General features: G+C 48.6%; 2 protein-coding genes across 6 annotated transcripts; both read left to right on the forward strand.

Moving 5' to 3' along the window:
- Nucleotides 1-30: 30 nt before the first annotated feature.
- TEN1 (TEN1 subunit of CST complex) lies at nucleotides 31-21,522 on the forward strand. 4 transcript variants are annotated; one of them, XM_015541651.2, is made up of 5 exons: nucleotides 31-306; nucleotides 7,605-7,714; nucleotides 8,065-8,185; nucleotides 12,323-12,477; nucleotides 21,115-21,522. In XM_015541651.2, the coding sequence occupies exons 3-5, from the start codon at nucleotides 8,097-8,099 to the stop codon at nucleotides 21,342-21,344; spliced, it is 474 nt and encodes a 157-aa protein (XP_015397137.1). In that variant the 5' UTR covers nucleotides 31-306; nucleotides 7,605-7,714; nucleotides 8,065-8,096; the 3' UTR covers nucleotides 21,345-21,522. The 4 variants fall into 4 exon arrangements, with proteins under 4 accessions (XP_015397137.1, XP_015397138.1, XP_007091336.1 ...); XM_015541652.2 differs by having other exon boundaries at nucleotides 7,608-7,714; XM_007091274.2 differs by lacking the exon at nucleotides 31-306 and adding an exon at nucleotides 339-426.
- Nucleotides 21,493-25,533, forward strand: CDK3 (cyclin dependent kinase 3). 2 transcript variants are annotated; one of them, XM_042967837.1, is made up of 8 exons: nucleotides 21,493-21,628; nucleotides 22,163-22,288; nucleotides 22,604-22,681; nucleotides 22,764-22,884; nucleotides 22,977-23,147; nucleotides 23,238-23,339; nucleotides 23,606-23,809; nucleotides 24,822-25,533. In XM_042967837.1, the coding sequence occupies exons 1-8, from the start codon at nucleotides 21,498-21,500 to the stop codon at nucleotides 24,945-24,947; spliced, it is 1,059 nt and encodes a 352-aa protein (XP_042823771.1). In that variant the 5' UTR covers nucleotides 21,493-21,497; the 3' UTR covers nucleotides 24,948-25,533. The 2 variants fall into 2 exon arrangements, with proteins under 2 accessions (XP_042823771.1, XP_015397136.2); XM_015541650.2 differs by lacking the exon at nucleotides 21,493-21,628 and having other exon boundaries at nucleotides 21,639-22,288.
- The last annotated feature ends 2 nt before the right edge of the window (nucleotides 25,534-25,535 follow it).

A 25,535-nucleotide genomic window follows, 5' to 3' on the forward strand; every position in this document is an offset into this window, starting at 1 on the left:
GCCTCGGCCCGCCCCGGCCCGCCCCTTTTCCTTTCCAGCCGCCCGTCTGCGCTCCGCCGACTGAGGCCCAGGCGGAGGCGGCGCCGGCGTGGACGCCGTGACCGCGGCCGGCAGGGGGGCGGACGAGCCCCCCGCTCTCGTCCAGGGAAGTCCTAGGGCGGCCCCCAGGGAAGGGGACCCCGGAAGACGAGCCAGAAATCGCCCTGGAGGAAGAAGCGCGGAGCTCCCGCTAACCCGCCCCTCCCTCGTCACGTGACCGCGCGGGGCGAAAAGAGGGAACCTAGGGCCGCCGCGACGCCCGGACAGGTTGGCGACGGGGTTGGGAAGGGGCGGGGCGACGCGACTGAGGAGGAGTGCGCCTGCGCCTTAGCAGTTGCCGGTCCCGCCGCTTCCGGGTCCGCGTGCAAAGGCCTCCCCGGAAATGAGGTGGGAAGGTGGACCCAAGGTTCTGGGCGGGGTTGAGTCTGTCGGCCGTGCGACGTTGTTGGGGTGGGTTGTCGTAGGATTTCTCCGAGCCCTTCCAGGTTGGAGGAAGAAAAAGGGACTAGAACAAAAGTCGCACTGGGAAGAGACTCCAGTTATCTTGTGTTAAGATAATGGCATCCTTGCTGCCTGAAGCTTCGGGGAGCTGAGTATGGGATTGCCGGCGCTGCTCCCTGTCTGTGGGGTGGGTGTGGACCAGATTGTGACCGAGCTGGCAGTTTAGAGGTCTTGGAATCCGGACTTTTTTGTTTGCCCAGTTATCATCGTCGTCATCAAAGTAACAGTTGCCCACGTTTAGGGTACCTGTATCCGAGAATTTGTAATGAGAAAGCTCCCCATCAGAGGCAGCCCCCTTCAACCAATTGTGTTTTTAATTCTGCTTACTAAAAAATTGCTAAACAAAATACTTACATGCTAGTTCCTGATTTCTTCTAGTTACCGTTTGACTTCATACCACGATAAATGAGGATCGAGCATAGTACACCATCCCCTTCTTTCTCTCTCCCTAATTTACCCTTGTAACTTGAAGCAACCTACTCATCCATTGGGTTTTAAAACTATGCACTCCGTTCTCTGTTACTTATTACATCAGTTTTTAGTAGTAATCCTGGGAATAGGTTAAGGTAAGTGAAGCATCCCCTTGGGACACAATTTAAGGGAGCACTAGTCAAGATTGATAAAGGCAAGATAGTTATTACTGATCTTTCCTTTTGTCTCAGTTCCCCATACACCAGGACTAGCCACTGTTGCTACGTTTTTAATGCCCCCAGACATTAAACTATTATTTAGTTTGGCTTACTCAGGTAAGGGAGAGCGCTCCTTGGCAGAGCTTTGGCAGGGCCTCAGGAGAAGGTAAGGCCAGAATTTATGGTGAGTTGGAAGTTTGGTTTAAGGCATGTCGTTCACTTCAGGGTCGGGTAAGAACTGATGCGCGACAGTGGAAAAATGGTGGAAACATCAAGGCAAGAGAATTCCGATCATCTCAGCGGGCAAACTGGCTATTGATGGTCAAAGCATTTGCATAGGCTGGACATTCAGGAAAAGTATTTAAAGGAAAAAAAAAAAAAGTGCTAATGGAAGCTAAAGTCCCGTTAATGTAGGCAGTAAGATGTGGTTTGGGTTCTCTGTGTCCAGGCTGAGTGTGGAGGTAGATGGTCTTTTCTTCATGAATACATTCACCTGTTCAGTAAATATTTAATACTGTACCAGATGCTGTGTTAGGCACAGGAGAGACTGAGGAATAGAGGAAACCCTGCCCTCCTGGAACTGGTCATCTAGTGGGAGACAGAGGCATTAAACAAGTAAACAAATCCCACTGTTTGAAATTGTATTATTCAGTAAACTGGAATGAAAGAAAATAAAATGAAGCTAAGGGGATAGAGTGACTGGGGGTGGTGGAGAATGAGAATTTGGAGAAGGTCGACAGGGAAGGCCTCGCCGAGGAAGAGGAGGATGAGGTGGGGCCAAAGTAAGGAAAGAAAACCAGTTACGTGAAGGTCTGGGGAAGACCGCTCAAGTCTGAGGAAAAGCAAGTGTGCAGGTCCTGAGGGCGAGCTAGAGGAGGTGTGGTGGTAAACAAGGGCAGAAAGGTAGGCCAGGTGCCAACCCCATGTGGCATTGTGGGCCAACAAAAAGACTTTCAATTTTTTACTTTATTGATTTTTTGGAGACAGAGTGGGAGTGGGGGCAAAGGGCAGCGGGGGAGAGAGAGAGAGACAGAGATTGAGAATCTTAAGCAGGCTCACTGCTCAGCAAGGATCCTGATGAAAGACTCGATCCTACGACCCTGGGGTCATGACAGCCAAAATCAAGAGCCCGACAACTGACTCTTAGCCACCTAGATGCCCCAAGATCTTCAATTTTAACAGGAGTTTATAATAGGAAGCTTTTAGTAGATTTTCATTGGGGTTATGTGATCTGATTTACATTTTTAAACACTTTGTTGTGGAAATGTTCAAACGTACAAAGGTAGAAGGAATAATACAACAAACCCCATATACTTTTCCCCCAGGTCCAATAATTTTCCACTATAATTCCATCCACTTCCCTACCACATTAATTTTAAGTAAATTCAATATCCTATCACCTATAAATACTTTTAGGATGTATCTTTAAACTATTTTTAACATGATCCTAATATCATTATCACACTTGGAAATATTAGCACAAATTTCTTGTCATCATTGCAATCAATTCAAATGTTTCTTAAAAAACTATCTACAGTAGGGGCACCTGGGTGGTTCAGTCAGTTAAGCATCTGACTTCAACTCAGGTCATGATCTCGTGGTTGATGAGTTTGGGCACCACGTCGGGCTCTGTGCTGACAGCTCAGAGCCTGGAGCCTGCTTCGGATTCTGTGTCTCCCCCTCTCTCTCTGCTCCTCCCCTGCTCATGCTCTGTCTCTCTCTGTCTCAAGAATAAATAAACATTAAAAAAAATTTTTTTTTAATAATAAAATAAAAAACAATTACAAAAAAAATTGTCTACAGTTAGTTTGTTCAAACCAGGGTCCAGACAAAGTTTACGTGTTGCAGTTGGTTGGGATAAGAATCTTAAGCCTCTTAATGTACAGGTTTCCACTATACGACTTTTTTTTTTTTTTTTTTTTTACAATTTGTTGGAAAAGCTAGGTCATTTTTCACATTGAACTTCCCACAACCTGGATTTTTACCATCTCTGGATATCTTTGATGTTCTCTGTAAGCTGTTGGTTGTATCTAGAGGCATTGTGAGATTCAGACTTGAGATTCTGGCAAAAAAAAAAAAAAGACTCCCTGTGGCATATTTTCCATTTTAAAATATCACTCTGGCTGTTATGAAGAGAGTGAGCAGAAGGAAAATAGTGGAAACAAAGAGACTAGTGATAAAGCTGATGTAAGCTTGGACTGGGGTGGCTTGGTTGGAGTCAGGTGCATAGATTCAATGTGTATTTTGAGGTAGAATTGACAGAAATTTGTGACGGGTAGGATGAGACCATGAGAAAAGGGAGACCTCAAGAGCGAGTACTGGGCTTGAGCCGATGGAAGATGGGGGTGTGACCTGGAGGTGATATTAGAGCCACAGGACTCGGTTCTGGTTAAAACATCACCTACCTGTGTCTATTTCCTCTCCTTCCCAGGACCCATCTAAATGGACCACGAGAACAGGAGAACAGTAATTATCAAATCAAGGAAATACAATGGAAATACAATACTATTGGTACAAGACTATAATCTACAAACCTTTTCATGGGTTTACAATTGTGCAGTTATGTCCTTCATCATACTTTTCTCCTGCAACCAAGATCAATCCAGGATCATGAATTCTATTCCGTTGTATTAGTTTTCTAGGGCTGCAACAAAGTACCACACACGGGGTGCCTTAAAGAACAGACATTTATTGTCTTATAATTCTGGAGATCAGAAGTCCAAGATCAAGATGTAGACAGCTTTGGATCCTTCTGAGGCTGTGAGGGAGAGTCTGCTCCATGCCTCTCTCGGCTTCTGATAGTTTGCTGGCAGTCCTTGGTGTTCCTTGATCTCTGTGCACATCACTCTGACCTCTGTTTCCATCTTCACGTGGCCGCCTCCCTGTGTGCATGTCTGTGTCCACCTCTCCCCAACTATAAAGACACCAGATTAGAGCCCATCCTAACGATCTCATTTTAACTTGATTACCTCTGTGAAGTCCCTGTCTCCAAATAAGGTCATATTCTGAGGTATTAGGAGTTAGAATTCCAATATACCTTTTTGAGGGGACACATTTTACCCCCTAACAGGTGACGTGTCTCTTTAATCTCTTTTTTTTTCAACGTTTTTTTTTTTGTTTTTTTTTTTTATTTTGGGACAGAGAGAGACAGAGCATGAACGGGGGAGGGTCAGAGAGAGAGGGAGACACAGAATCGGAAACAGGCTCCAGGCTCCGAGCCATCAGCCCAGAGCCTGACGCGGGGCTCGAACTCACGGACCGCGAGATCGTGACCTGGCTGAAGTCGGACGCTTAACCGACTGCGCCACCCAGGCGCCCCTCTTTAATCTCTTTTAACTGGAGCAATTTCTTTGTCTTCTGTGACTGACGTGTTTGAAATATATAAGCCATTTATTCTGTAGAATGTCCCTCAATTCAGAAGTCTGATATTTCTTCATGATTAGATTCAGGTTATGCATTTTTTTTGTAGAAATATCACAAAACAGCGGTGCCTGGGTGGCTCAGTCGGTAAAGCAGCTGACTTCGGGTCAGGTCATGATCTCACAGCTTGTGAGTTCAAGCCCCATGTCGGGCTCTGTGCTGACAGCTCAGAGCCTGGAGCCTGTTTCAGATTCTGTGTCTCCCTCTCTCTCTGCCCCTCCCCTGCTCACACTTTGTCTCTCTCTCTCTCTCTCTCTCTCTCAAGAATAAATAAAACATTTAAAAAAAATTTTTTTTAAGAAATATCACAAAACAATGTGTCTGAGTGCCTCAGTGTCTGAGTACTGTTCCTGAGTACAAAACAATGTGTCTGAGTACTGTACCTCAGGCGGTACAGTAAGGTCATATTTGCTAAGTTCCTTTACCGTGAAGTAGATCATTTTTCTGTTTGTAATTAATAGGTAATCTTTGGGCAGATCTGTTGAGACCAGGTAAATAGCCTGTTCCTCATCGGACTCTTACCCAGTACATGTAACATTCATTGATGATTCTTCTCTGAATACATTTTTACTCTGGTGATTGCAAAACTTTTAAAGACACGGTACACAATCCTTTTATTTTGTTTTTGTAAAATTCACTTCGTTGAGGTTACATTTAAAATTTGTAGCAATCCCCATGTGATAGAATCTTCTGAGGCCAAAGTTCAAACAACCTGATGCAATTTGAACTTTAAAGTTGAAGGTTCGTTGTGCAATATAAGCTAACAAAGAACTGTAACTTTACAAACACTTATGAGTCAGGGTTGGTGATCAAGCCCAGGTGGGGGACGGTGTGGTGCTCTGAGACAACATGGGAGCATCACGCCCCTTCCCACATACCTTGCTCCACACCTCTCTTCCATCTGGCTGTCCCTGACTCTTATCTTTTTATAATAAACCGGGGATCTCTTCCAATTGTGGAGTAGTAAACATATACGATCAAGATTCTTATCCCCTAGAAGGAAACCCAAAGCTGATAAAAGCTGTAATGATCTTGGTTTTGGGTGTTACCTCTCTGTCCTTCAGTCCTACTGCAGAAATCTTAGCAATTGCTTCAGAAAAAAAAGGAAGAAGCAGTCACACTGGGTCACTATCCTTCCCATCCTTCCCGTATGGTATTTTCTAATTTCCCAGTTGTTTTTTAAAAAAGAAGAAGAAGAAGAATATTTCTCTTGTTCATACCATGGAATTTTCTCCCAGAAGTGGATATTGTGCCTTGGGCAATCAATGAAAAGGGAAGGCTCGGAAGTATAGGTTATACCAGTACTCAGACTTCTAAAGGCATTATTTGAAATCCTGCTGAGCCACAAGAAAAGCCAGTCCTGACATACCTACTCAGAAACTCTTGAATGTCTGATGATACATAGATAATGATTTGGTGAGCCCGCTGTGCTTTGTAAATTAACAGACATGTCTTAATAAACACATAGCAACTTTTGTTCGAAAAAAAATCAATGAGGTTAAAATTTACAAAAGTGCATGCCACCTCCCCAGAGTCAATTCCACTGTATGATAATTCAAAAAATAATAATAAATTTAGTGATGTGGTTACTTACAGCTTACAGTATATGTGGTGTCTGAGAGCGGAAAAATTACTTTTTACAAAAGATTCAAAGTTTTCACCATTTTGCTAGAGTGGACAGAATTGTCCCCATTATTCCAAAACAGAAACCACAACATTTTCCCCTTACAGCTGACTTTTGTTTTTTTGTTTTTTTTTTTTTTTGGTTTGTTTTTTTGCTTCTCTCTCATGCCAGAGATGATTAGGGGGCTCTCTCATTTCTGGGGACAGGAACGGCTCTGCTCCCTGGTCACAGTGATTAGAACATCGGCACTTAGGGCAAAATAGGATGGGGCCTTGGCCAGTTGCCCCGTGCTGCTTGAAATGACACTGTCTTGAAATGACCTTAGAACATTGACCAACAACACTCCTGATGAGCCCCACGTTAGAGGTCCTGAAACCAATTGTGCAAGTTTCTAGGTAACATAAACTTCTGCGCTAAAGCTGTGTCCTCTGGTTTTTCCAAGAATCTTACTGGGGATGATATAATTACAAATTTCTTTGTTTATATGTCCATTGGCGCATCCTGTCAAATAGCTGAAGCTGTCACCTTCAGGATTCCTTTGTCATTAATCCTCATGGTCCTTGTGTCGTTGAACTCTGGAGTGTTCTTTTGCTCTCACATATGCAAATGTACATATTAGATGTAAACGCCTGCTCCTTACTTTTTTTCCTAATGATAGATCTTGGAGATCTTGCCGTGCAAACGCATATAATGTGTCATCCTAAGAAGCCGGCTGAATGTCCGTAGTATCATTATTACATCACTTATATAACTGGTCTTTTCTTTCTCTTTTTAAATTTTTTTATTTATTTTTGAGTGACAGAGACAGAGCATGTGTGGGGGAGGGGCAGAGAGAAAGGGAGACACAGAATCCCAAGCAGGCTCCAGGCTCTGAGCCGTCAGCACAGAGCCCCCATGCGGGGCTCAAACTCATGAACCGTGAGATCATGACCTGAGCTGAAGTCGGACACTTAACCGACTGAGCCACCCAGGTGCCCCTTCTCTTTCTCTTTTTGAAATTACTAACAAAAACTCGTAACCCTAGTGTAACCATGAGAAAGACATTAGACAAAACCGAAACTGAAGATCATAGTACAAAATACCTCAAAATTCTCAAGGTCAAAAGGCAAGGAGAGTCTGAGAAATTATCACAGCCTAGAAGAGTCTAAAGAGACCTAACAACTGAATGTAATGCGGCATTCCGGAAGGGACTGTGGAACAGAAAAGGGACATCAGGGAAAAAACTAAGGAAATCCAAATAAAGTATGTTGTTGAGTTGTTAATAACATATTGATATAGATTCATTAATAGTGGCAAATGTGTCATACTAATGTAAGATGTTAATTAGAGGGAAAACTGGGTAGGATGTACTATCTTTACAGGGTTGCTGTTTTGTTTTTTTTTTTTTCCAGTAGGCTCCACTCCCAGCACTGAGCCCAACGTGGAGCTCGAACTCGAGACCCTGAGATCCAGAAGTGAGCTGATAACAAGAGTTGGACGCTTAACCAACTGAGCCACCCAGGTGCCCCTACAGGTTTTTTTTTTTATAAATTTTTTTTTTAATGTTTATTTATTTTTGAGAGAGACAGAGACAGAGTGTGGGCGGGGGAGGGGCAGAGACAGAGGGAGGCACCGAATCCGAGGCAGGCTCCAGGCTCCGAGGTGTAGCACAGAGCCCAAGGTGGGGCTCAGACCCACGAACTGTATAATCATGACCTGAGCTGAAGTCAGAAACTCAACCGACTGAGCCACCCGGGCACCCCGAAATATTTTGTTTTTTATTAAACTGCTACCCACTGGAACTAGCCTTTCCTGTGTGGCTGGTCTCAGGAACCTGCTAATCTCAGTCTTGTGTTCTGCTTGGTTTGTCAGGAATCTTCAAAAATCCACCTCTGCTCTTTGAGATGCTACCCAAACCTGGGATCTATTACTTCCCCTGGGAAGTCAGTGCTGGCCAAGTTCCCGACGGGGGCACACTGAGAACATTCGGAAGGTCAGAATGGTTTTTTTCACATAGTCGGGGGAATGTTTCAATTCGTCACCCCCACCCCCAACAGAAAAAAACTAATTAAAATAGTTTTATTATAATTTTGTCTAGTAATTTTTTTGATGTTTTTAGAAGTTTTATTTGACTCACGACTTCAACATCAAGAGTTGTATGCTTCCCTGACTGAGCCAACCAGGCGCCCCTTGTTTAGTTATTTTATTCTTTTAATTTTTTAATGTTTGTTTGTTTGTTTATTTTGAGAGAGGGAGAGATAGAGAGCAAGCAGGGAAGGGGCAGAGAGAAAGGGAGACAGAATCCGAAGCAGGCTCCAGGCTCTGAGCTGTCAGCACAGAGCCCGATGCGGGGCTCGAACCCCCGAGCCGTGAGATCATGACCTGAGCCGAAGTCGGACACTCAACCGACTGAGCCACCCAGGCGCCCCTAAATGCTAAAAAACTAGTATGTTTTCATTGTACAAAATGTAGACAGTCCCTAAAAGTATAAAGAAAACAAGCAAAAAGACATGTAATGCCACTTACTGTCTGGACAGCCACTGCTAACCTTTTGGTGATTACTTGACATGTTTTCACGTGTATGTACGTACATGAATATGAGAATGGGTGTGTGTTCGCACAACGTGTATAGCGTCATTAGTCATTAGGGAAATGCAAATTAAAACCCACGATGAAGGGCGCCTGGGTGGCTCAATCAGTTAAGCATCTGACTTTATTTTTAAAGGGATGTCTGTCTTTCTCTCTTTCTTTCTTTCTTTCTTTCTTTCTTTCTTTCTTTCTTTCTTTCTTTCTTTCTATTTTGAGAGAGAGAGCAAGCAGGGGAGGGCGAGAGAGAGAGGGAGAGAGAGAATCCTGGGAAGGCCCCACACTATCAGTGCAGAGCCTGATGCAGGGCTTAAACTCACGGACTGTGAGATCACAGCCTGAGCTGAAATCAAGAGTTGGACACTTAACTGACTGAGCCATCTAGGTGCCCCAAGTATCTGACTCTTGATTTCAGGTCAGGTCATAATCTCAAGGCTCATGAGTTTGAGCCCTGCATTGGGCTTGGCACCAACAGTGTGGAGCCTGCTTGGCATTCTCTCTCTCTCTCTCTCTCTCTCTCTCTCTCTCTCCCAAAACAAGTGAATAAACTTAAAAATATATTTAAGAAAAACCAATGAGATGCTCCTATACACTCACTAGAGTGGCTAAACTTAAAAAGACTAATAACATGGGGATACCTGGGTGACTCAGTTGGTTAAGAGTCCAACTCTTGATTTCGGCTCAGGTCACGATCTCATGGTTCCTGAGTTCAAGACCCACATCGGGCTGTTTAACGACAGTGTGGAGCCTGCTTGGGATTCCCTCTCTCTCCCCCGCTTCTCTCTGCCCCTCCCCTGCTCTCTCGTGCTCTCTCAAAAATAAATAAACTATTAAAAAAATTTAAAAAAGACTAACAAAACCAAATGCTGGAACTCCTGTACACACTCCTGGTAGGAATGTAAAATGGTACAACTGTTTTGGAAAACAGTTTGGCAGTTTCTTTAAAAGCTACACAGGGGCTCCTAAGTGGCTCAGTTGGCTGAGCGTCTGACTCTTTGATTTCAGCTCAGGTCATGATCCCGGGGTCATGGGATCGAGCCCCGCTTAGGGCTCTGCACCGAGTGTGAAGCCTGCTTGAGATTTTCTCTCTCTCTCTCTCTCTCTCTTTAAAGTAAAAGAAAGAAAGAAAGAAAGAAAGAAAGAAAGAAAAGAAAGAAAGAAAGAAAGAGAAAGAAAGAAAAAAGATTTAAAAGGTAAACATGTATCTCATGCGGTGCCTAACTGGCTGAGTCCATAGAGCATGAAACTCTTATGATCTCAGGGTTATGAGTTCGAGCCCCACATTGTGTATAAGAGATTACTTAAATTAAAAAATATATATATATGTATTTATATTTATATATATGTATATATATATACATATATATACACATATATGTGTGTGTGTGTGTGTGTGTATGAACATATATCTATCATGATCCAGCTATTCTACTCCTAGGCATTTACTCAAGAGAAATGAAAACATGTCTGCACCAAGATTTGTGCGCAATATTTTAATTTTTTAAAATGTTTTATTTATTTTTGAGAGAGACAGAGAGACAGAGCATGAGCAGGGGAGGGGCAGAGAGAGAGGGAGACACAGAATCTCAAGCAGGCTCCAGGCTCCGAGCTGTCAGCACAGAGCCCGACGCGGGGCTCGAACTCACGGACCACGAGATCATGACCTGAACCGAAGCCGCTCGCTTAACCTACTGAGCCACCCACACGCCCCTTGTGCACAGTTTATAGCAGCTTTCTTTGTAATGGCCAGAAACCAGAAGCATCCCGGATGTCCATTTGAGTGAATAAATAAATCGTGGTGTATCCACACAATGGGATCCTACTCAGAAGAAAAATGGAGTGAACTATTGTCACGTGCACTGATACGGATGAATCTCAAAATAAATATGCTGAAGTAAGGAAACCAGGCCCCCCCCGCAAAGTTACATGTTGTATGACTCCTTTTATATAAAAGTCTAGAAAATGCAAAGTAATCCGTAGTGGAAAACAGGAGACCGGTTGCCTGCGGAAGTTCCCTGGGTGTGGCACGTAGGAGGATTACAAAAAGGCAAGAGAACTTTTCAGGGTGATGAAAATGATATGTTCCTGTCTTCATTCTCAAGTGTGTACGATGTCCAATGTCAGATTTTGTCCCTTAAGTATGTATTGTTTATTGTATGGCAGTTATACCTAAGTAAAACTGGAGGGGAAGACCGTATGTTGTAGAGTGTTCAAACAGAGGAGGGCAAAAGGCTTGAAGAAGCACTTCCTAAAAGCAGATATACATAACAATTAGCAGTCCTACAAATAAGTGAACAATTTTGCATATGACGATTAAAAAATATCTATGTATATACACTCAAATGGACAATAAGCACATGAAAAGATGCTCAACGTCATTAGTCACCAGGGAGATGCAAATTAAAACCACAATGATATGGTATTTTCATGCCCAGTAGAATGGCTAAAATTAAAAAGACTGACCATACCAAGTACTGGCAAGGATTCGGAGTGACTAGAATCCTCAGATGTTACGGGTGGGGTGCAAAATGGCACAACCATTTTGGAAAACAGTTTGGCAGTTTCTTTTTTTTTTTTTTTTATGATTATTTATTTTTGAGAGAGAGAGACACACAGCACGAGTAGGGGAGGGGCAGAGAGAGAGGGAGACACAGAATCCGAAGCAGGATCCAGGCTCTGAGCTGTCAGCACAGAGCCCCATGCGGGGCTTGAACCCATGAGGCTTGCCAGATCATGACCTGAGCCGAAGTCAGACACTTAACCAACTGAGCCGCCCAGGTGCCCCTACACATTTTTTTTTTTAAGAGAGGGAGAGAGAGAGCGCATATGCATGCAGGTGGGAGAAGGGCAGAGAGAGAGAGAGAGAGAGAGAGAGAGAGAGAGAGAGAGAAATCTTAAGCAGGCTCCACACTTTATCCCATGACCCAGGGATCATGACCTGAGCTGAAATCAACAGTTCGACGCTCAATTGACTGAGCCACCCAGGCACCCCAAACAAATTATTTTTAAGAATTTCAATGGTGTCCTACTGAGCAATAAAAGGAATAAACCACTGATTTACCCAACAGCATAAATGAATCTCAAAACCATTATGCTGACCGAAAGAAGCTAGACACAAAAGAATACATATTGTTCTGATTCTATTTCTATGAGGTGCTTGAGTAGAAAAATTCATCTGTAGAGACCAAAGGCAGATCAGTGGGTTGCCTGGGATGGGAGATGGGGAGATTGATTTCAGAGTGGCACAAGGGAACTTTTGGGGCTGATAGAAATGTGCCAAAGCACCCTGAAATGTGGCGAATCTTAATTGGGGTGGTGGTTATATAAGTGTATGCTTTTCTCAACACTCTTTAAACAAATGCCTTTTAGTGCATAGAATTTGTATCGTAACAATGTAGACTGAAAACGATTTTCTGACTTGTTGCTGCCATTTTTATATCTCTGACCGGAGTCCCCTGGATTTATGGGGCTCCCGGCACCTTTTGAGCTTTTCGTGTTTGTTCTGTGTGTGGATACAAATGATCACACTTTTCCTGACCTGCAGGTTGTGCCTCTATGACGTGGCTCAGTCCCGAGTCACCCTGAGGGCTCAGCATGGATCTGACGAGCACCAGATCCTGGTGTGTACCAAGTTGGTAGAGCCGTTCCAAGCCCAGGTGGACTCCATGTATCTTGTCCTTGGGGAGCTCGAGCACCAGGGTGAGTCGTGGCCTCACACACTCTTTTCCCTGTGGGTCCCGAGTGGGACAGTCTTCAGTCAGGATGGGGCCTGGCTTCTGACCCAACAAGAGTCCCTCACTGGGGTTAACTTTCCTTCTAAACCAGCCCACAAGTTCAAGGACTCGTGGGAAACGGAAGTGAGAGAGGAGAGAACCCATTAATTTCCGAAGGCGTACCATGTGCTAGGCCTGGTACTGGATAGTTTGCTTAAATCTTTGTGAATCTGCCCACCGGTCTTCAACTGAGTCTTAACTGTTGCCGTTTCACAGGTGAGAAAACCAAGGCTCAGAGAGGATGGGGTTAGAATAACAGGCCAAGAAGTCAGGGTGAGAGAAATAGAAGGGAAGGAGTATCAGCAACCTGGGAGAATCTCTCCCAGGCATCAAGAGTCGAAGGTTGCTCTTTTTTTTTTTTAATGTTTATTTCTGAAAGGGAGAGAGAGCGCGAGAGAGCGTGCGTGTGTGTGAACAAGAGCAGGGGAGGGGCAGAGAGAGGGGGACAGAGCATCTGTGCTGTCAGCACAGAGGCTGATGTGGGGCTCAGACTCACAGACCGCGAGATCATGACCTGAGCTGAAGTTGGACGCTCGACCGACAGAGCCACTCAGACGTGCCGAAGGTTGTTGTTTAAAACCTAGGTACTTGAATGAATTCTTTGCTTCGCTCTCTGGCCATTCCTGTGTCATCTTCCTTTACACAGTTGATATCATACTATGTAATGTTGTATCTGGTTATTTTGGCTTCATCTACATTGTAAACATTTCCCCAGGTTTTAAAAGTTTGTGTAGACATAGTGTTTTATAGCCATATAATATTTTATATGTACCTTGAGTCACACGACCATTGCACGTGTATATTGTTTCCGTTTTTTGCTCTTACAAAAATACTGTACGTTGACTGGTTAAAGAAATTATAGTATATATTCAGTCAGTGGGATGTTATGCAGCCATTAAAAATGGTGTTGTAGGGGCACCTGGGTGGCTCAGTCGGTTAAGCGTCTGAGCTCAGCTCAGATCATGATCTCACAGTTTGTGAGTTCGAGCCCCACGTTAGGTTCTGTGCTGACAGCTCAGAGCCTGGAGCCTGCTTCAGATTCCGAGTCTCCCTCTCTCTGCCCCTCCCCTACTCATGCTCTGTCTCTACCTCTCAGAAATGAATAAACATTAAAAAAAAATTTTTTTTAATGGTGTTGTAAATCTTTATCAGTTGACATGAAGATATGTTCATAATATCTTACTAAGAAAAAGCAGTTTACAGGGGCGCCTGGGTGGCTCAGTTGGCTGAGTGTCCGACTTCGGCTCAGGTCATGATCTCATGGTCCGTGAGTTCAAGTCCTGTGTCGGGCTCTGTGCTGACAGCTCAGAGCCTGGAGCCTGCTTCGGATTCTGTGTCTCCCTCTCTGACCCTCCCCCAGTCATGCTCTGTCTCTCTCTGTCTCAAAACTAAATAAACATTTAAAAAAAATTTAAAATAAATTAAAAAAAAAGAAAAAAAGAAAAAGCAGTTTACAAAACAGTATGTATTGTAAGATCACATTTTTTAAGATTTTGTTTTTAAGTAATCTCTATATCCAACGTGAGGCTCGAACTTACAACCCTGAGATCAAGAGTCACCTACTATCCCAACTAAGCCAGCCAGGCACCCCTAATATACATTTTTTTTGCATACGTCTATGTATATGAAAGATTATTCACTGAAATGTTAATAGAAGTTATTTCTGGTGGTGGGATTGTGGGATTCTTTGTATTTTTATTAGCATTTTACAGTGAAAACATATTGCTTTTTTTAAATCTTTCCTTAAAAATGTTTTTAATTGATTATTTTGAGAGAGAGAGAAAGAGAGAGAGAGAGCATGAGAAAGGCAGAGAAAGAGAGAGAATCCCAAGCAGGCTCTGCGATGTCAGCACAGAGCCTGATGCAGGGCTCAAACCCGCGAACTTCGAGATAATGACCTGAGCTGAAATCAAGAGTCGGGGGCACCTGGGTGGCTTAGTTGGTTAAGCATCCAACTTTAGCTCAGGTCATGACCTCACTGTTCATGAGCTCGAGCCCCCCCATCGGGCTCTGTGCTGACAGTTCAGAGCCTGGAGCCTGCTTCAGATGTTGTATCCCTCTCTCTGCCCCTAACCCACTCACACTGTGTCTCTCTCCCTCAAAAATAAACATTTCAAAAAAATTTTTAAATAAAAGAGTCAGAGACTTAACTGACTAAGTCACCCAGGTGCCCCGAAAATGTATGCTTTTATAGCCAGAGGGTAAAAATGTTAAAAAAAAAAAAATTGTCTACATTGAGATATATTAAAAATGCCACACTTAATACCCTTCGGCACTAATCTCTGTCCACTTTCTGATTATTGCCTCAGGGTAGTTTCCTGAACATAGAATTGCTGTATCAGAGGATACAAACACATATGTTTCTTGCTTTACATCACCAACGTCCTTTCTAAAAGTCAGGGTGGTTTAAGGGGCGCCTGGGTGGCGCAGTCGGTTAAGCATCCGACTTCAGCCAGGTCACGATCTCGCGGTCCGTGAGTTCGAGCCCCGCGTCGGGCTCTGGGCTGATGGCTCGGAGCCTGGAGCCTGTTTCCGATTCTGTGTCTCCCTCTCTCTCTGCCCCTCCCCCGTTCATGCTCTGTCTCTCTCTGTCCCAAAAATAAATAAAAAACGTTGAAAAAAAAAAAAATTTTAAAAAAAATTAAAAAAAAAAAAAATAAAAGTCAGGGTGGTTTTTAACCCTGGATGAAATGTACTAGAAGAAATGTTAATGTTCATGTTTAATTATCTTTGATTTCATAATAGTTCATCTTTATTCAGGCTCAAGCCTTGGAGCTCACAGAGTTCCTGCCCTCCTGTTGATTTGAGAGAGGCATCAGGAGGGGGCTGCGAATGGGTACGACGGGCTTTTGCACAAATGATTTCTACTTTGACTGCAGCCCCAGGTCACCTGAGGCTTTCTCCTGTACCCCCAGCCCTGCAGTGAATCCTGGGAGCTCTCGGGAGCCCACCGCACAGAGTCTGGGGTGCTAAGGCCTGCTTGCCAATACAGAGAGGGGTTGAAGCTTAGGACGGCAGGCCAGGATGAGAGCAGGACCTGGCGTGGATGTTCAGAATTACTTGTGGGAAGAAAAATGGGAAAAAACCTGTGCAAGTTCAACCCATGTAATTTTTTTAATTTAATATTTTCAAATCAAATGTGCGCAAGTGGAATGGTAGAATGGGCCTCCCTGTCTGTACCCATCACCCAGACTCGGCCGGGATCCATAGTCTACGTACGGTTCCTGAGTCTCCACTGCCTGCATTTACTTATTTGTTTTATTGGTGTCCGGAAACACCTCGCAGGTCTCTAACATTACCACAGTCGTACTCCAACAAATTGACTCTTCTGGATACAATAGAATACATTTGTCCGTGTTCACTCTCCTCCTCGCCATGGCTTTTTTTTTTTTTTTTTTTAAGAGAGAGAGAGAGACAGAGACAGACAGAGACGGAGGATATGAAGCCAGCTCCCCGCTGAGAGTGAAGAGCCCCGTGCGTGGCTTAAACTCATGAACCATGACATCTTGATCTGAGCCAAAGTCAGATGCTTTAACCGACTAAGCCACCCAGGTGCCCCTCCATGGCTGTTTAAAAAATTGGTTAGTTCAGATCAAGATCCCAAGTCTATATATGGCATAAAGACTTGGGTTACATACCCCAAGTCTCTTGTAATATTTGTGGTTTCTTTTTTTTTTCTTTATCTTTTTTTTTAATTTTTGAAAGAGAGAGAGAGAGAGTGGGAGAGGGGTAGTGAGAGAGGGAGACACAGAATCCGAAGCAGGCTCCAGGCTCTGAGGTGTCAGCACAGAGCCCGACACGGGGCTCGAACTCATGAACTGCCTCGCGGCTCATGACCTGAGCCAAAGTCGGACGCTCAACTGACTGAGCCACCTAGGTGCCCCATCTTTTTTTAAATGCCATTTATTAGAGAACTCGGGTCTGGAATTGGCCAATTGCTTCCTCCTGGTTACGTTAAACCTTCTCCGTCCTGCCTTTTCCTGACGGTAGTTCAGGGACAGCACAGGGTCGAAGAGAAGGAAAGGTTCTTTAGATAGGAATCACAGTCAATAAATGCAAGAAACTTCGAGAGGCACCTCTTTGAAAGCCCTGATGAAATAATGAATCTAGGCAAAGATCGATCTTATCACTGGCTGATCCCATTGTTCCATGAATGACTGGAACATTGCAAAGCCGGAGTCAGCCAGCAGCACCCACACCCGCCCGATAAGCCAGACACCGCGGAAGTGGATTGATCAGTGTTGCACCTGCGCCGTGACTCACTTTGAAAGCACAGACAGCACCACTCTCAAGTGTCTTTGCGCCCCCGCTCCCCAAAACTGAACCTGAATAATCAAGCCTCAGATCAAGCAGCAGTCTCCCTAGGCTCTGGCTACGTTACTGCTTCTCCTTACTTTCATCACAGTCTATTTTTTTCTTTCTTAAAAAAATGTTTCAGAGGCCCCCCCCCCCCGGGTGGCTCAGTCGGTTAAACGTCCAACTTCAGCTCAGGTCATGATCTCATGGTTCGGGAGTTCGAGCCCCACGTCGGACTCTGTGCTGACAGCTCAGAGCCTGGAACCTGCTTCGGATTCTGTGTCTCCCTCTGTCTCTGCCCCTCCCCCACTCACACTCGGTCTCTCTCAAAAATTAATAAACATCAGAAAAAAATTTTTTTAAGTTTCCCCCAAATTTCTAATTTCTGAATAGCACATGCTCATCATTGGCAACTGACACGGGAGGAAAGACAACAATGGGGGGGGAGGGGCAGAGTGTGGGCTGAACCTGGAGGTGGCCACTGATCCACATAGACCAAGGTGCTCCTGTGTGGCTGCTTTCAGATCTCCTCCGTATGTCCTGTCCCAGCCAGATTCCAAGTCCTTTGGGGCACAAAGGTCATCTAGACACAAGACAATGCCCTGTGGCAAGCTTAGCAGTTCTGATGACAGAAAAGAGGCCACTTAAGGTCACTTTCTGAAATTTGTGCACACAGCTAGCCAAGAGGCACAAAAAGGCGAAGCTATGTCAGAAACCTGCTGGCTGTGACACGTTCCTTGGGCACCATCTAAGGGCTCAAGGACTTCCTGCCCAGGGATTGAGGTTTGGGGATGTAGGCTTTCCCCCAGTGCTGCTCCAGAGTCCCTAGACTTCCTAGGCTGCAGGTGACCTTGCCTACAGCGAGAGGGCTGCCCTAGGGCCCTCGCCATAAATCCCATAAACCCCACCTGCCTGGTTTTCTTCCAGCTGACTGTTGTTCCCTTACAAGCCTTCCTGTCGTGTTCTCTAAAACCTTCCCCCCTCCCTGAAAGACTCCTTTTTATGCTCTCACCTTCGATGGGACTTGCCTGAAACCTGGCTCTTCCCCAGGACAACAGCTCTCCTCCTGTCCCCAAGTGGCACCTGGTCAGCTTCCCAGGTCACTGCCGCCACCAGACCCGGAGAGGTGCCAGCAGCCAGCTGGCTCCTCAGGTCTGCCGTTGTGAATCCTTATCCTTCTCTGCGGCCAACCGGTCCTGCCTGCAGGCGCCTCTTGCCCCACCTCTGCGTCCCATGGCCGCATCTCTGCCACCTGAAACTGCGGCCTTGCGACCTCGTACCTACCTGTCTGCTGCTCTCTCCTCTGCAGCGCCCCGCAGGACCTGTGGACCTGAGACACTCCTTCCTTTTTCTCCCACCTTCTCTGCCCTTTGCTTTCCCCTCCTCTAGCCCCACCTCACTCTGAGGGCAGCCCCTTTGCTGGCAGAACTTTCACGCCCTCGTTTCTATCACAGTGGCCCGATCAACCCCCGACCTTCGCCCTCTCGGGTCCCACCTGTTGATGGAGAAGGTTCACATGCTCTGTGGATTCCCAGCATGATGGTTTCAAGGTGTCCTGCCGCACCGGGCCTTCTGCGTGTCCCAGTCAACCCACCCTCCCGTGGTTCACAACATCTTCTCAGCCACTCACCTGTCACACATCTGCTTCATCACCTCCATGCTTTCGGCAGATGACCTTGCCTCCTATGTCCCGGGTGAAATCTTAAATGACCTGCGTCCACACCCACCAGATGCTCCTTGCGTCTCGTCTGGGAGAGAGAAGGGTCCGACCTCCGTGCGGCTCAGCCCCTGTGCTGTGACGCACAGCCTGCCCTTCCGTGGGGACTTTGCTCTCCCAACTGAGTCCTTATCCTGTTCCCACTGCTTCTTCCTTCTCAACACATAAATCCCTCAAGCTTCTTGTATATTAAAATAATAGTGTCCTGGGGCGCCTGGGTGGCTCAGTCGGTTAAGCGTGACTTCGGTTCAGGTCGTGATCTCGCGGTTCGTGGGTTCGAGCCCCACGTCGGGCTCTGTGCTGACAGCTCGGCGCCTGGAGCCTGCTTCCGGTTCTGTCTCCTTCTCCCTCTGCCCCTCCCCCACTTGTGCTCGGTCTCTATCAAAACTAAATAAACGTAAAATTAAAAAAAAATTTTTTAATAATAGTGTCCTCTTCTGTGTCCCTACCTCGCTGTGGCCCTCCTTCTCTGGGCAAACGTCCTAAAAGCAGGTCTGTTTTGGGGGCGCCTGGGTGGCTCCGTCAGTTAAGCACCCGACTCTTGATTTCAGCTCAGGTCATGATCTCATGGTGCACGGGTTCGAGCCCCACAGAGCGCAGAGCCTGCTTGGAATTCTCTCTCTGCCCCTCCCCTGCTCAGGCTCACTCTCTCTCTCTCTCTCCCCAAATAAATACACTTAAAAGAAAGAAGGTCTGTTCTTCATATCACCCCTTCCTTCTCTCCAACCCACGCCTCTACCCACTGCATTCCAACGTTGTCTTCATCCAGGCTCTGTTGCTCTGGGTTCGTTAAACTTCCAAGAACTTCCCCTAAATGACTCTCTCCTTGGCCGTCTTGTGTGTAAACGCCGCTCTCCCCTCCCTACAGCATTTCTTCAAATGCTTTCAATCCCAGTTACAGAGACCTTCTGCAGACGGACTGACACAGATGGACTGATGGACTGACCCAGTTTGTCCCTTGTGGTAACCATCTTTCTAAAGGTCACCTCCATGTTTAATAACATTTTTCATTCACAGGGAGAAACGTGTTCCTCAAAGTAAATAGAGAAGGGAGCGTTTCCCCAGGCTGGCGGGAGGGAAGGGCTGATAGGCATCACGTAAGGAAAGTCCTGCGAAATCAAGTCAGATAACTAAGAAAATCTTCGTACAGGTGGTTTTAATTGCAAACGAGAGCTGTGATTTTGTTCTTGCTTGTCCCGTGTCACCCCGAACGTGGGCAGCTGCTCTGTGACACCTGTGTGGGGCTACACGTGTCCCAAGAAAAGCTCTAGCCTTTCGGTGCCAAGTGACGTTTGCCAGGTATCCTGTTTGACTCCTCGGTATCCGTCACCCAGCTATTCCTGAAGTGGCCGAGTGATGAGAATCAACCATCTACAGCGATGCAGAGATCCGGACGGTGCCACACGGCCACTGCTCTCCAGGCTGTGCCCTGTCTGCAGCCCCGCACTGGGACCAGTGGAAGCTGAGGACACACAGGCAGCCTCCTGTTCCAAACAAGTTTATCTGCCGGTGCTGAAGGCTGGAATCTAGACAGTCCAACATTCTGAATTGTGCCCCCAGGCTATGTTAAATCAAAAAAGCGGTCCAGGGGGCGCCTGGGTGGCTCAGCCCGTTAAGCATCCCACTTTGGCTCAGGTCATGATCTCGCGGTTCGTGGGTTTGAGCCCCGTGTCGGACTCTGTGCTGACAGCTCAGAGCCTGGAGCTTGTTTCGGATTCTGTGTCTCCCTCTCTGTCTGCTCCTCTCCTGCTAGCACTGTCTCTCTCTCTCTCTGCCTCAAAAATAAATAAACATTAAAAAAAAATGTTTTTTTTAAATCGTCTAGGGGTACCTGGCTGGCTCAGTCAGTAGAGTGTGCAATTCTTGATCTCGGAGTTGTGAGTTCAAGCCCCATATTGAGAGTAGAGCCTACTTAAAGAAAAAAAAAAAAAAAAAAGAAAAGAAAGTAAAAGAAAAAAAAAGAAAGAAAGAAAGCGGTCTAGACTAGGGGGATGGTGATTGAGACCCTCTTCAACCCCAGGCACTTGGGACCTACAGAGCAGGTGGCAGGAATTAAGACGACAAAGGAGGGGCACCTGGGTGGCTTAGTCGGTAAAGCATCTGAATCTTGATCTCGGCTCAGCACTTGATCTCAGGGTCCTGAGTTCGAGCCCCACGTTGGGCTCCACGTGGGGCGTGGAGCCTACTTTATGAGACTGACGCGCTGCCCACTGCACTAAGAAGGCGACAAGTGGAGCCTACTTTAAAAAAAAAAAAAAAAAAAGACAACAAAGGAGGGAAGTAGAGGGTACCTCGATCTGGCCCTTCCGCCATGCAGAAGTGGGATTTTCAGGCTCTCCCCCCAGTTCCAGACATGTGCCAATTGTGCTGTGGCAGGGCCACAGTTCTGAAGCCCTAGAAGGAAAATTACGGGGACTCCACGCGCCATCCCTCCAACTCATCCTGTTAAAATTCAGTCCTGAGAGCAAGGCCGGGGGAAACAGCTGGCATGCATCCGTAAGGTGACCCATGTGTCAGCCACTGCCAGTGCCTTGTGCTTGTGTCTTTCAGACGGAGGCTCCGTGGTGAAGGCCCGGGTGCTGACCTGTGTGGAAGGAATGAATCTGCCCTTGTTAGAACAAGCCGTCCGGGAGCAGAGGAGGTACCAGCAGGAGAGGGACGGCAGCCAGCAGCAAGCGACAGTGCCTGACAGCTGTCCCCCCGAAACCTTCCCTGAAGCCAAGCCCCCTGGAGATGCCAGAGCCACTGCAGGGAAGACGCAGGACCTTCCCCAGGAGTGACAGCCTTTGTCTGGAGCTGGAGAGAAGGGGTGGGGGTGGGGGTGGGGCGGGGTTGCTAATTTGGATTGTTCCAGACACCCTGTGGGAGGCTGCACTGTGGGGTGCTGGGGCCCGAGCCTCGAGTGGGAATATGGAGGGTTCTGGAAAGTCCTCATGAATAAAAACCCCAGTGGGGGGAGACCTTGTGTTGTGTGCACGTGGTGCAGCGCCGGCGGGGACCAGGAGGGGGAGCCGGGGAGCCGGCAGCCTGTTAGCAGTGAAGCTCCAGGAGCACAGGGTTTCTGGTGAATTCTGGGCTGGGGTTACCAGGGGGGTGGTGCTGGGGGTCCCCAGGGCTCGGGTGGGGGTCCCGGGATGCAGGGGGGCTGTCCCCACCGAGGTTCTGCCCTCACAGGAGGCTGAGCGTCCCCAGACAGTTGAGGCCCAGCCCCTCACCCTGGCCTTGCGGCCTAGAGCACGACTGTGGCTTCAGAAACCCTTCCGGACCCCTGACCTCTGCCCCGAGCCGCCCTGACCTCTACCCCGGCCCCTCAGGCCACCCTTCTGGGTAGCCTTCGCCCCCAGAACCTGGGGCTTGGCAGGGCAGAGGCGGGAGCTCCGCTGAGAAGTTTGGGCCCTCCTGCGCTCCGTAGCTGGGCACCTTCCTGGCTGGGTTGGGGGAGGCCTGCGCTGCGGATGTGTTCTCTGGGGCTGAGTGGGGCAGAGGCGGACCTGGGCCCAGGCAGGGGCTGGCCTAGGTGTTCCGGGGGGGCTGGAGGGGCAGCGGGGGCGCTGGGTGTGCCAGTGAATGCCCCAGGCGCCCTCTGTTTCCTGGGCAGCTCTGCGGCTATGGATGTGTTCCAGAAGGTAGAGAAGATCGGAGAGGGCACCTACGGGGTGGTGTATAAGGCCAAGAACAAGGAGACGGGGCAGCTCGTGGCCCTCAAGAAGATCAGGCTGGATTTGTGAGTGCCCGGAGGGCCCCGGGACACATCAGCCCCAGGGGTGACCCCCGTCCGTCCCACACCTCAGGGTGCACTTCGGAGTGTGCCCAGTTACAGCAGGGGGGGCAGGCGCAGAGGTGCAGCCCTCCTCGTTCCCTCCACGCTTCGCCCGGGGCCCCTGGTGGTGCTAGTGTGTGCCTCATGAGGACCGCAGCGCCCCGTCGCTGGGGGCCGGGCCATCCTTCTGGAATACGGAACACACAGGTGACTCCCCGCCGGGGCAGAAGCACCCTTCTTGGCTCCCTGCCTCCACTGCCGTACCCTCCTTTCCCGTAGGGAAACTGAGGGAGTCCCAAGCACTGCCATCAGGGAGATCTCCCTGCTCAAAGAGCTGAAGCACCCCAACATCGTCAGGTGAGGTGGGGAAGGAGGCGGGGAGGCTGGGCCCGTCTCCGTCCAGCCGGGAGCCGTGTTGTGACTGGTGGACCCCGGCCAGGCTGCTGGATGTGGTGCACAGCGAGAAGAAGCTTTACCTGGTGTTTGAGTTCCTCAGCCAGGACCTAAAGAAGTACATGGACTCCACGCCGGCCTCCGAGCTCCCCCTGCACTTGGTCAAGGTAGCGAGGGAAGGGCGGGGAAGGCCAGCGAACGCCCCCCTCGGCCAGCCCCACTTCCGCTCATCCGGCCCCTTCCTCGCTCCCTGTTGCAGAGCTACCTCTTCCAGCTGCTGCAGGGGGTGAGTTTCTGCCACTCTCATCGGGTCATCCACCGAGACCTGAAGCCCCAGAATCTGCTCATCAATGAGTTGGGTGCCATCAAGCTGGCCGACTTCGGACTGGCTCGAGCCTTCGGGGTGCCCCTACGCACCTACACCCACGAGGTTCCGCGGGCCCCGGGGGAGAGGACGGCTGAAGGGATGTCACCTGAACACTCAGCCAGCCTGCATGATGCCGTTTTCTTGCTCCCACAGGTGGTGACACTTTGGTATCGCGCCCCTGAGATCCTCTTGGGCAGCAAGTTCTATTCCACGGCTGTGGATGTCTGGAGCATTGGCTGCATCTTTGCCGAGATGGTAAAGAGGGACAGACATGGCCACGGGGGGGGCTACAGGCAGGGTGCTGCTGGGGGCAGCGGGGGAGGGGGGGGGACAGTGCGACACTGATGCACCCATTAGAGGTGGATTAAGGGGTGTTTGGGCCTGGTTGCGGGACTAAGGAAGCGGAGCTCATTGCAGAAAAGGTCGGGATTCTCAGCACAGCCCCGGGAAGGATATCTTATCTGGTGTTGGATTCTGTATGACAAGGGAGTGGACCCCACACCCCGTCTCCCTCGTTGCAGGTGACCCGTAGAGCCCTGTTTCCTGGTGACTCTGAGATTGACCAGCTCTTTCGGATCTTTCGGACCCTGGGGACGCCCAGTGAAGCCATGTGGCCAGGAGTCACCCAGCTGCCCGACTATAAGGGCAGTTTCCCCAAGTGGACCAGGAAGGGGTTGGAGGAGATTGTGCCCGGCCTGGAACCAGAGGGCAAGGACCTGCTCATGGTAGGTACAGGTGGGGGGCAGGGGAGGGCCAGAAAGGCTGCTGCTCCCACCACAAGTGTCCTCTTTGTCAGCCAGCCCCTTGTGTCACCTCACCTCCTTCTGAGTCTCTTTTCTGACCCCTGATTGTCCCAGACCCTGCACATACTGATTGTTCAATCCGGAGACCCCCTCCCCTGAGGAGTCGAGTGTTTGTGTTTCCTTTTAAAACTCCGATCTTCTAGTTAGTTAGCTTTGTTTTTATGCTGTGATACCTGCCCTTTCTCTGTAAGCTCTCCCCGGCAGGGAGCACGCCTCCTGCCATGGTGGTTACTCTCTGCACCTGGCTGTTCCCTGCCGTCTGGGCCCCTGCCACACAGCCTTCACTCACCTGTCCTGTTGTACCATCCTGACCCACTGGGCTGGGCCCAGGCCAGGCTGCTCGGGAGGCCCCAGGTAGAACCACCTCTTCTCGCCCACAAAGATTTGGGGCCACGTTTGTCTCTTTCGTCTGGTTGTTGGGCCAGAGGAAGGCAGGGCCGGATTTTCACCTTTCCAGAGGCCTGCGTAGGTCTGCCAGCAGGACGGCATAGACCTCCAGCCAAGTCGCTTAGCATTCCATCTGGATTACTCCTAGGCAAGGGGTCTGTCCGCAGCCTCGCCGGGCTCAGGGACTCCTACTTCCTGCCCCGCCCTCAAGCACGCGCCCTGGACAGCTTGGGCCCTCGCCTTCTCCATACATAGAAGTCTGTCTCAACCAGACACGGGCTGAGGCCTGGGAACCTCAGGCAGGGAGAAGACAGATGGTCTCAGCCTCTAGTCCGCAGGAGGCGGGGAAGGTTTCCCAGGGCCGGACCAGAACTCATTCTTTGTCCCCAGATTCCGAGAGCATCCAGAACTGGCTTGCGAGCTGGGAGATGGCTTGAAGGCAGCTGCTCCCGGGTTTGGGGCCCGCCCCCTAGGGCCCGAGGGTAACTCCTCTCAGGGGCCCGGCCCGGCCCAGTGCTCGATCTCTTTTCTCCTCCTTCCTCCACAGCAACTCCTGCAGTACGACCCCAGCCGGCGGATCTCCGCCAAGGCCGCCCTCGCACATCCGTACTTCTTGTCCGCTGAGACCTCCCCGGCCCCCCCGCAGTATGTGGTGGAGCGTTTCTGCCGCTGAGAGGGTGTGAGGTCCTCCGCCTCGGAGCCTCTCTCCGCTGCTGCCCCAGCTGCCTCCCCCACCCATGTCCCAAGAAAGAGGACCTATCTGGGAGAGAGCAAAGTTCTGAGGAATTTGGCATCGGCTGCCAGAGAGCGGAGTTTGGGTTAGTCCTGCCCGCAGGTTAACGAGTTCCAGTGTTGTTTGTTGGGTTTGACAGTATCGGTTCAAGACGGGGGCACCGGAGCTCCGTGCGCAGGGGGTATGTTAGAGGTTGGGCCCCCTGCCGCAGGAACAGCTGCTGAGATGAGGAGGAAGCCTGCCCCCATGTGGCGGCGAGGCAGAGCCAGACAACGCCCCCCCCCCCCAAAAAGGGAAGGGGTGCCCCCTGCCGGTCTTTTTGGCTTTAAAATGTTTGGGGGAAGAGTTGCATACCAGTTAAGAGTCCCAGTTTAACGGGAAGAGAGAGGACATTTTCCTGATCCCAGGGAACGTCTGGGATGTGTGTGGCTGTTCTAAGTACTTATATAAGTACTAAGTATATAAGACAATATACTTAGGATATGCTTATGTTGTTTGCCTCTGGCTTTAAGAACAGTAAATAAAAGT

The sequence above is a fragment of the Panthera tigris genome, chromosome E1 (assembly GCF_018350195.1).
Source record: "Panthera tigris isolate Pti1 chromosome E1, P.tigris_Pti1_mat1.1, whole genome shotgun sequence".
In the NCBI taxonomy this organism is placed as follows: Eukaryota; Metazoa; Chordata; class Mammalia; order Carnivora; family Felidae; genus Panthera; species Panthera tigris.

Coding starts and splice junctions, on each gene's coding strand:
- TEN1 (XM_015541651.2), top strand. CDS start 8,097: ATGCTACCCAAACCTGGGATCTATTACTTCCCCTGGGAAGTCAGTGCT. Junction 8,186..12,322: donor ACACTGAGAACATTCGGAAG/GTCAGAATGGTT, acceptor CCTGACCTGCAG/GTTGTGCCTCTATGACGTGG. Junction 12,478..21,114: donor TGGGGAGCTCGAGCACCAGG/GTGAGTCGTGGC, acceptor TGTGTCTTTCAG/ACGGAGGCTCCGTGGTGAAG.
- CDK3 (XM_015541650.2), top strand. CDS start 22,020: ATGTGTTCTCTGGGGCTGAGTGGGGCAGAGGCGGACCTGGGCCCAGGC. Junction 23,148..23,237: donor TACGCACCTACACCCACGAG/GTTCCGCGGGCC, acceptor TTGCTCCCACAG/GTGGTGACACTTTGGTATCG. Junction 23,810..24,821: donor AGGGCAAGGACCTGCTCATG/GTAGGTACAGGT, acceptor CTTCCTCCACAG/CAACTCCTGCAGTACGACCC.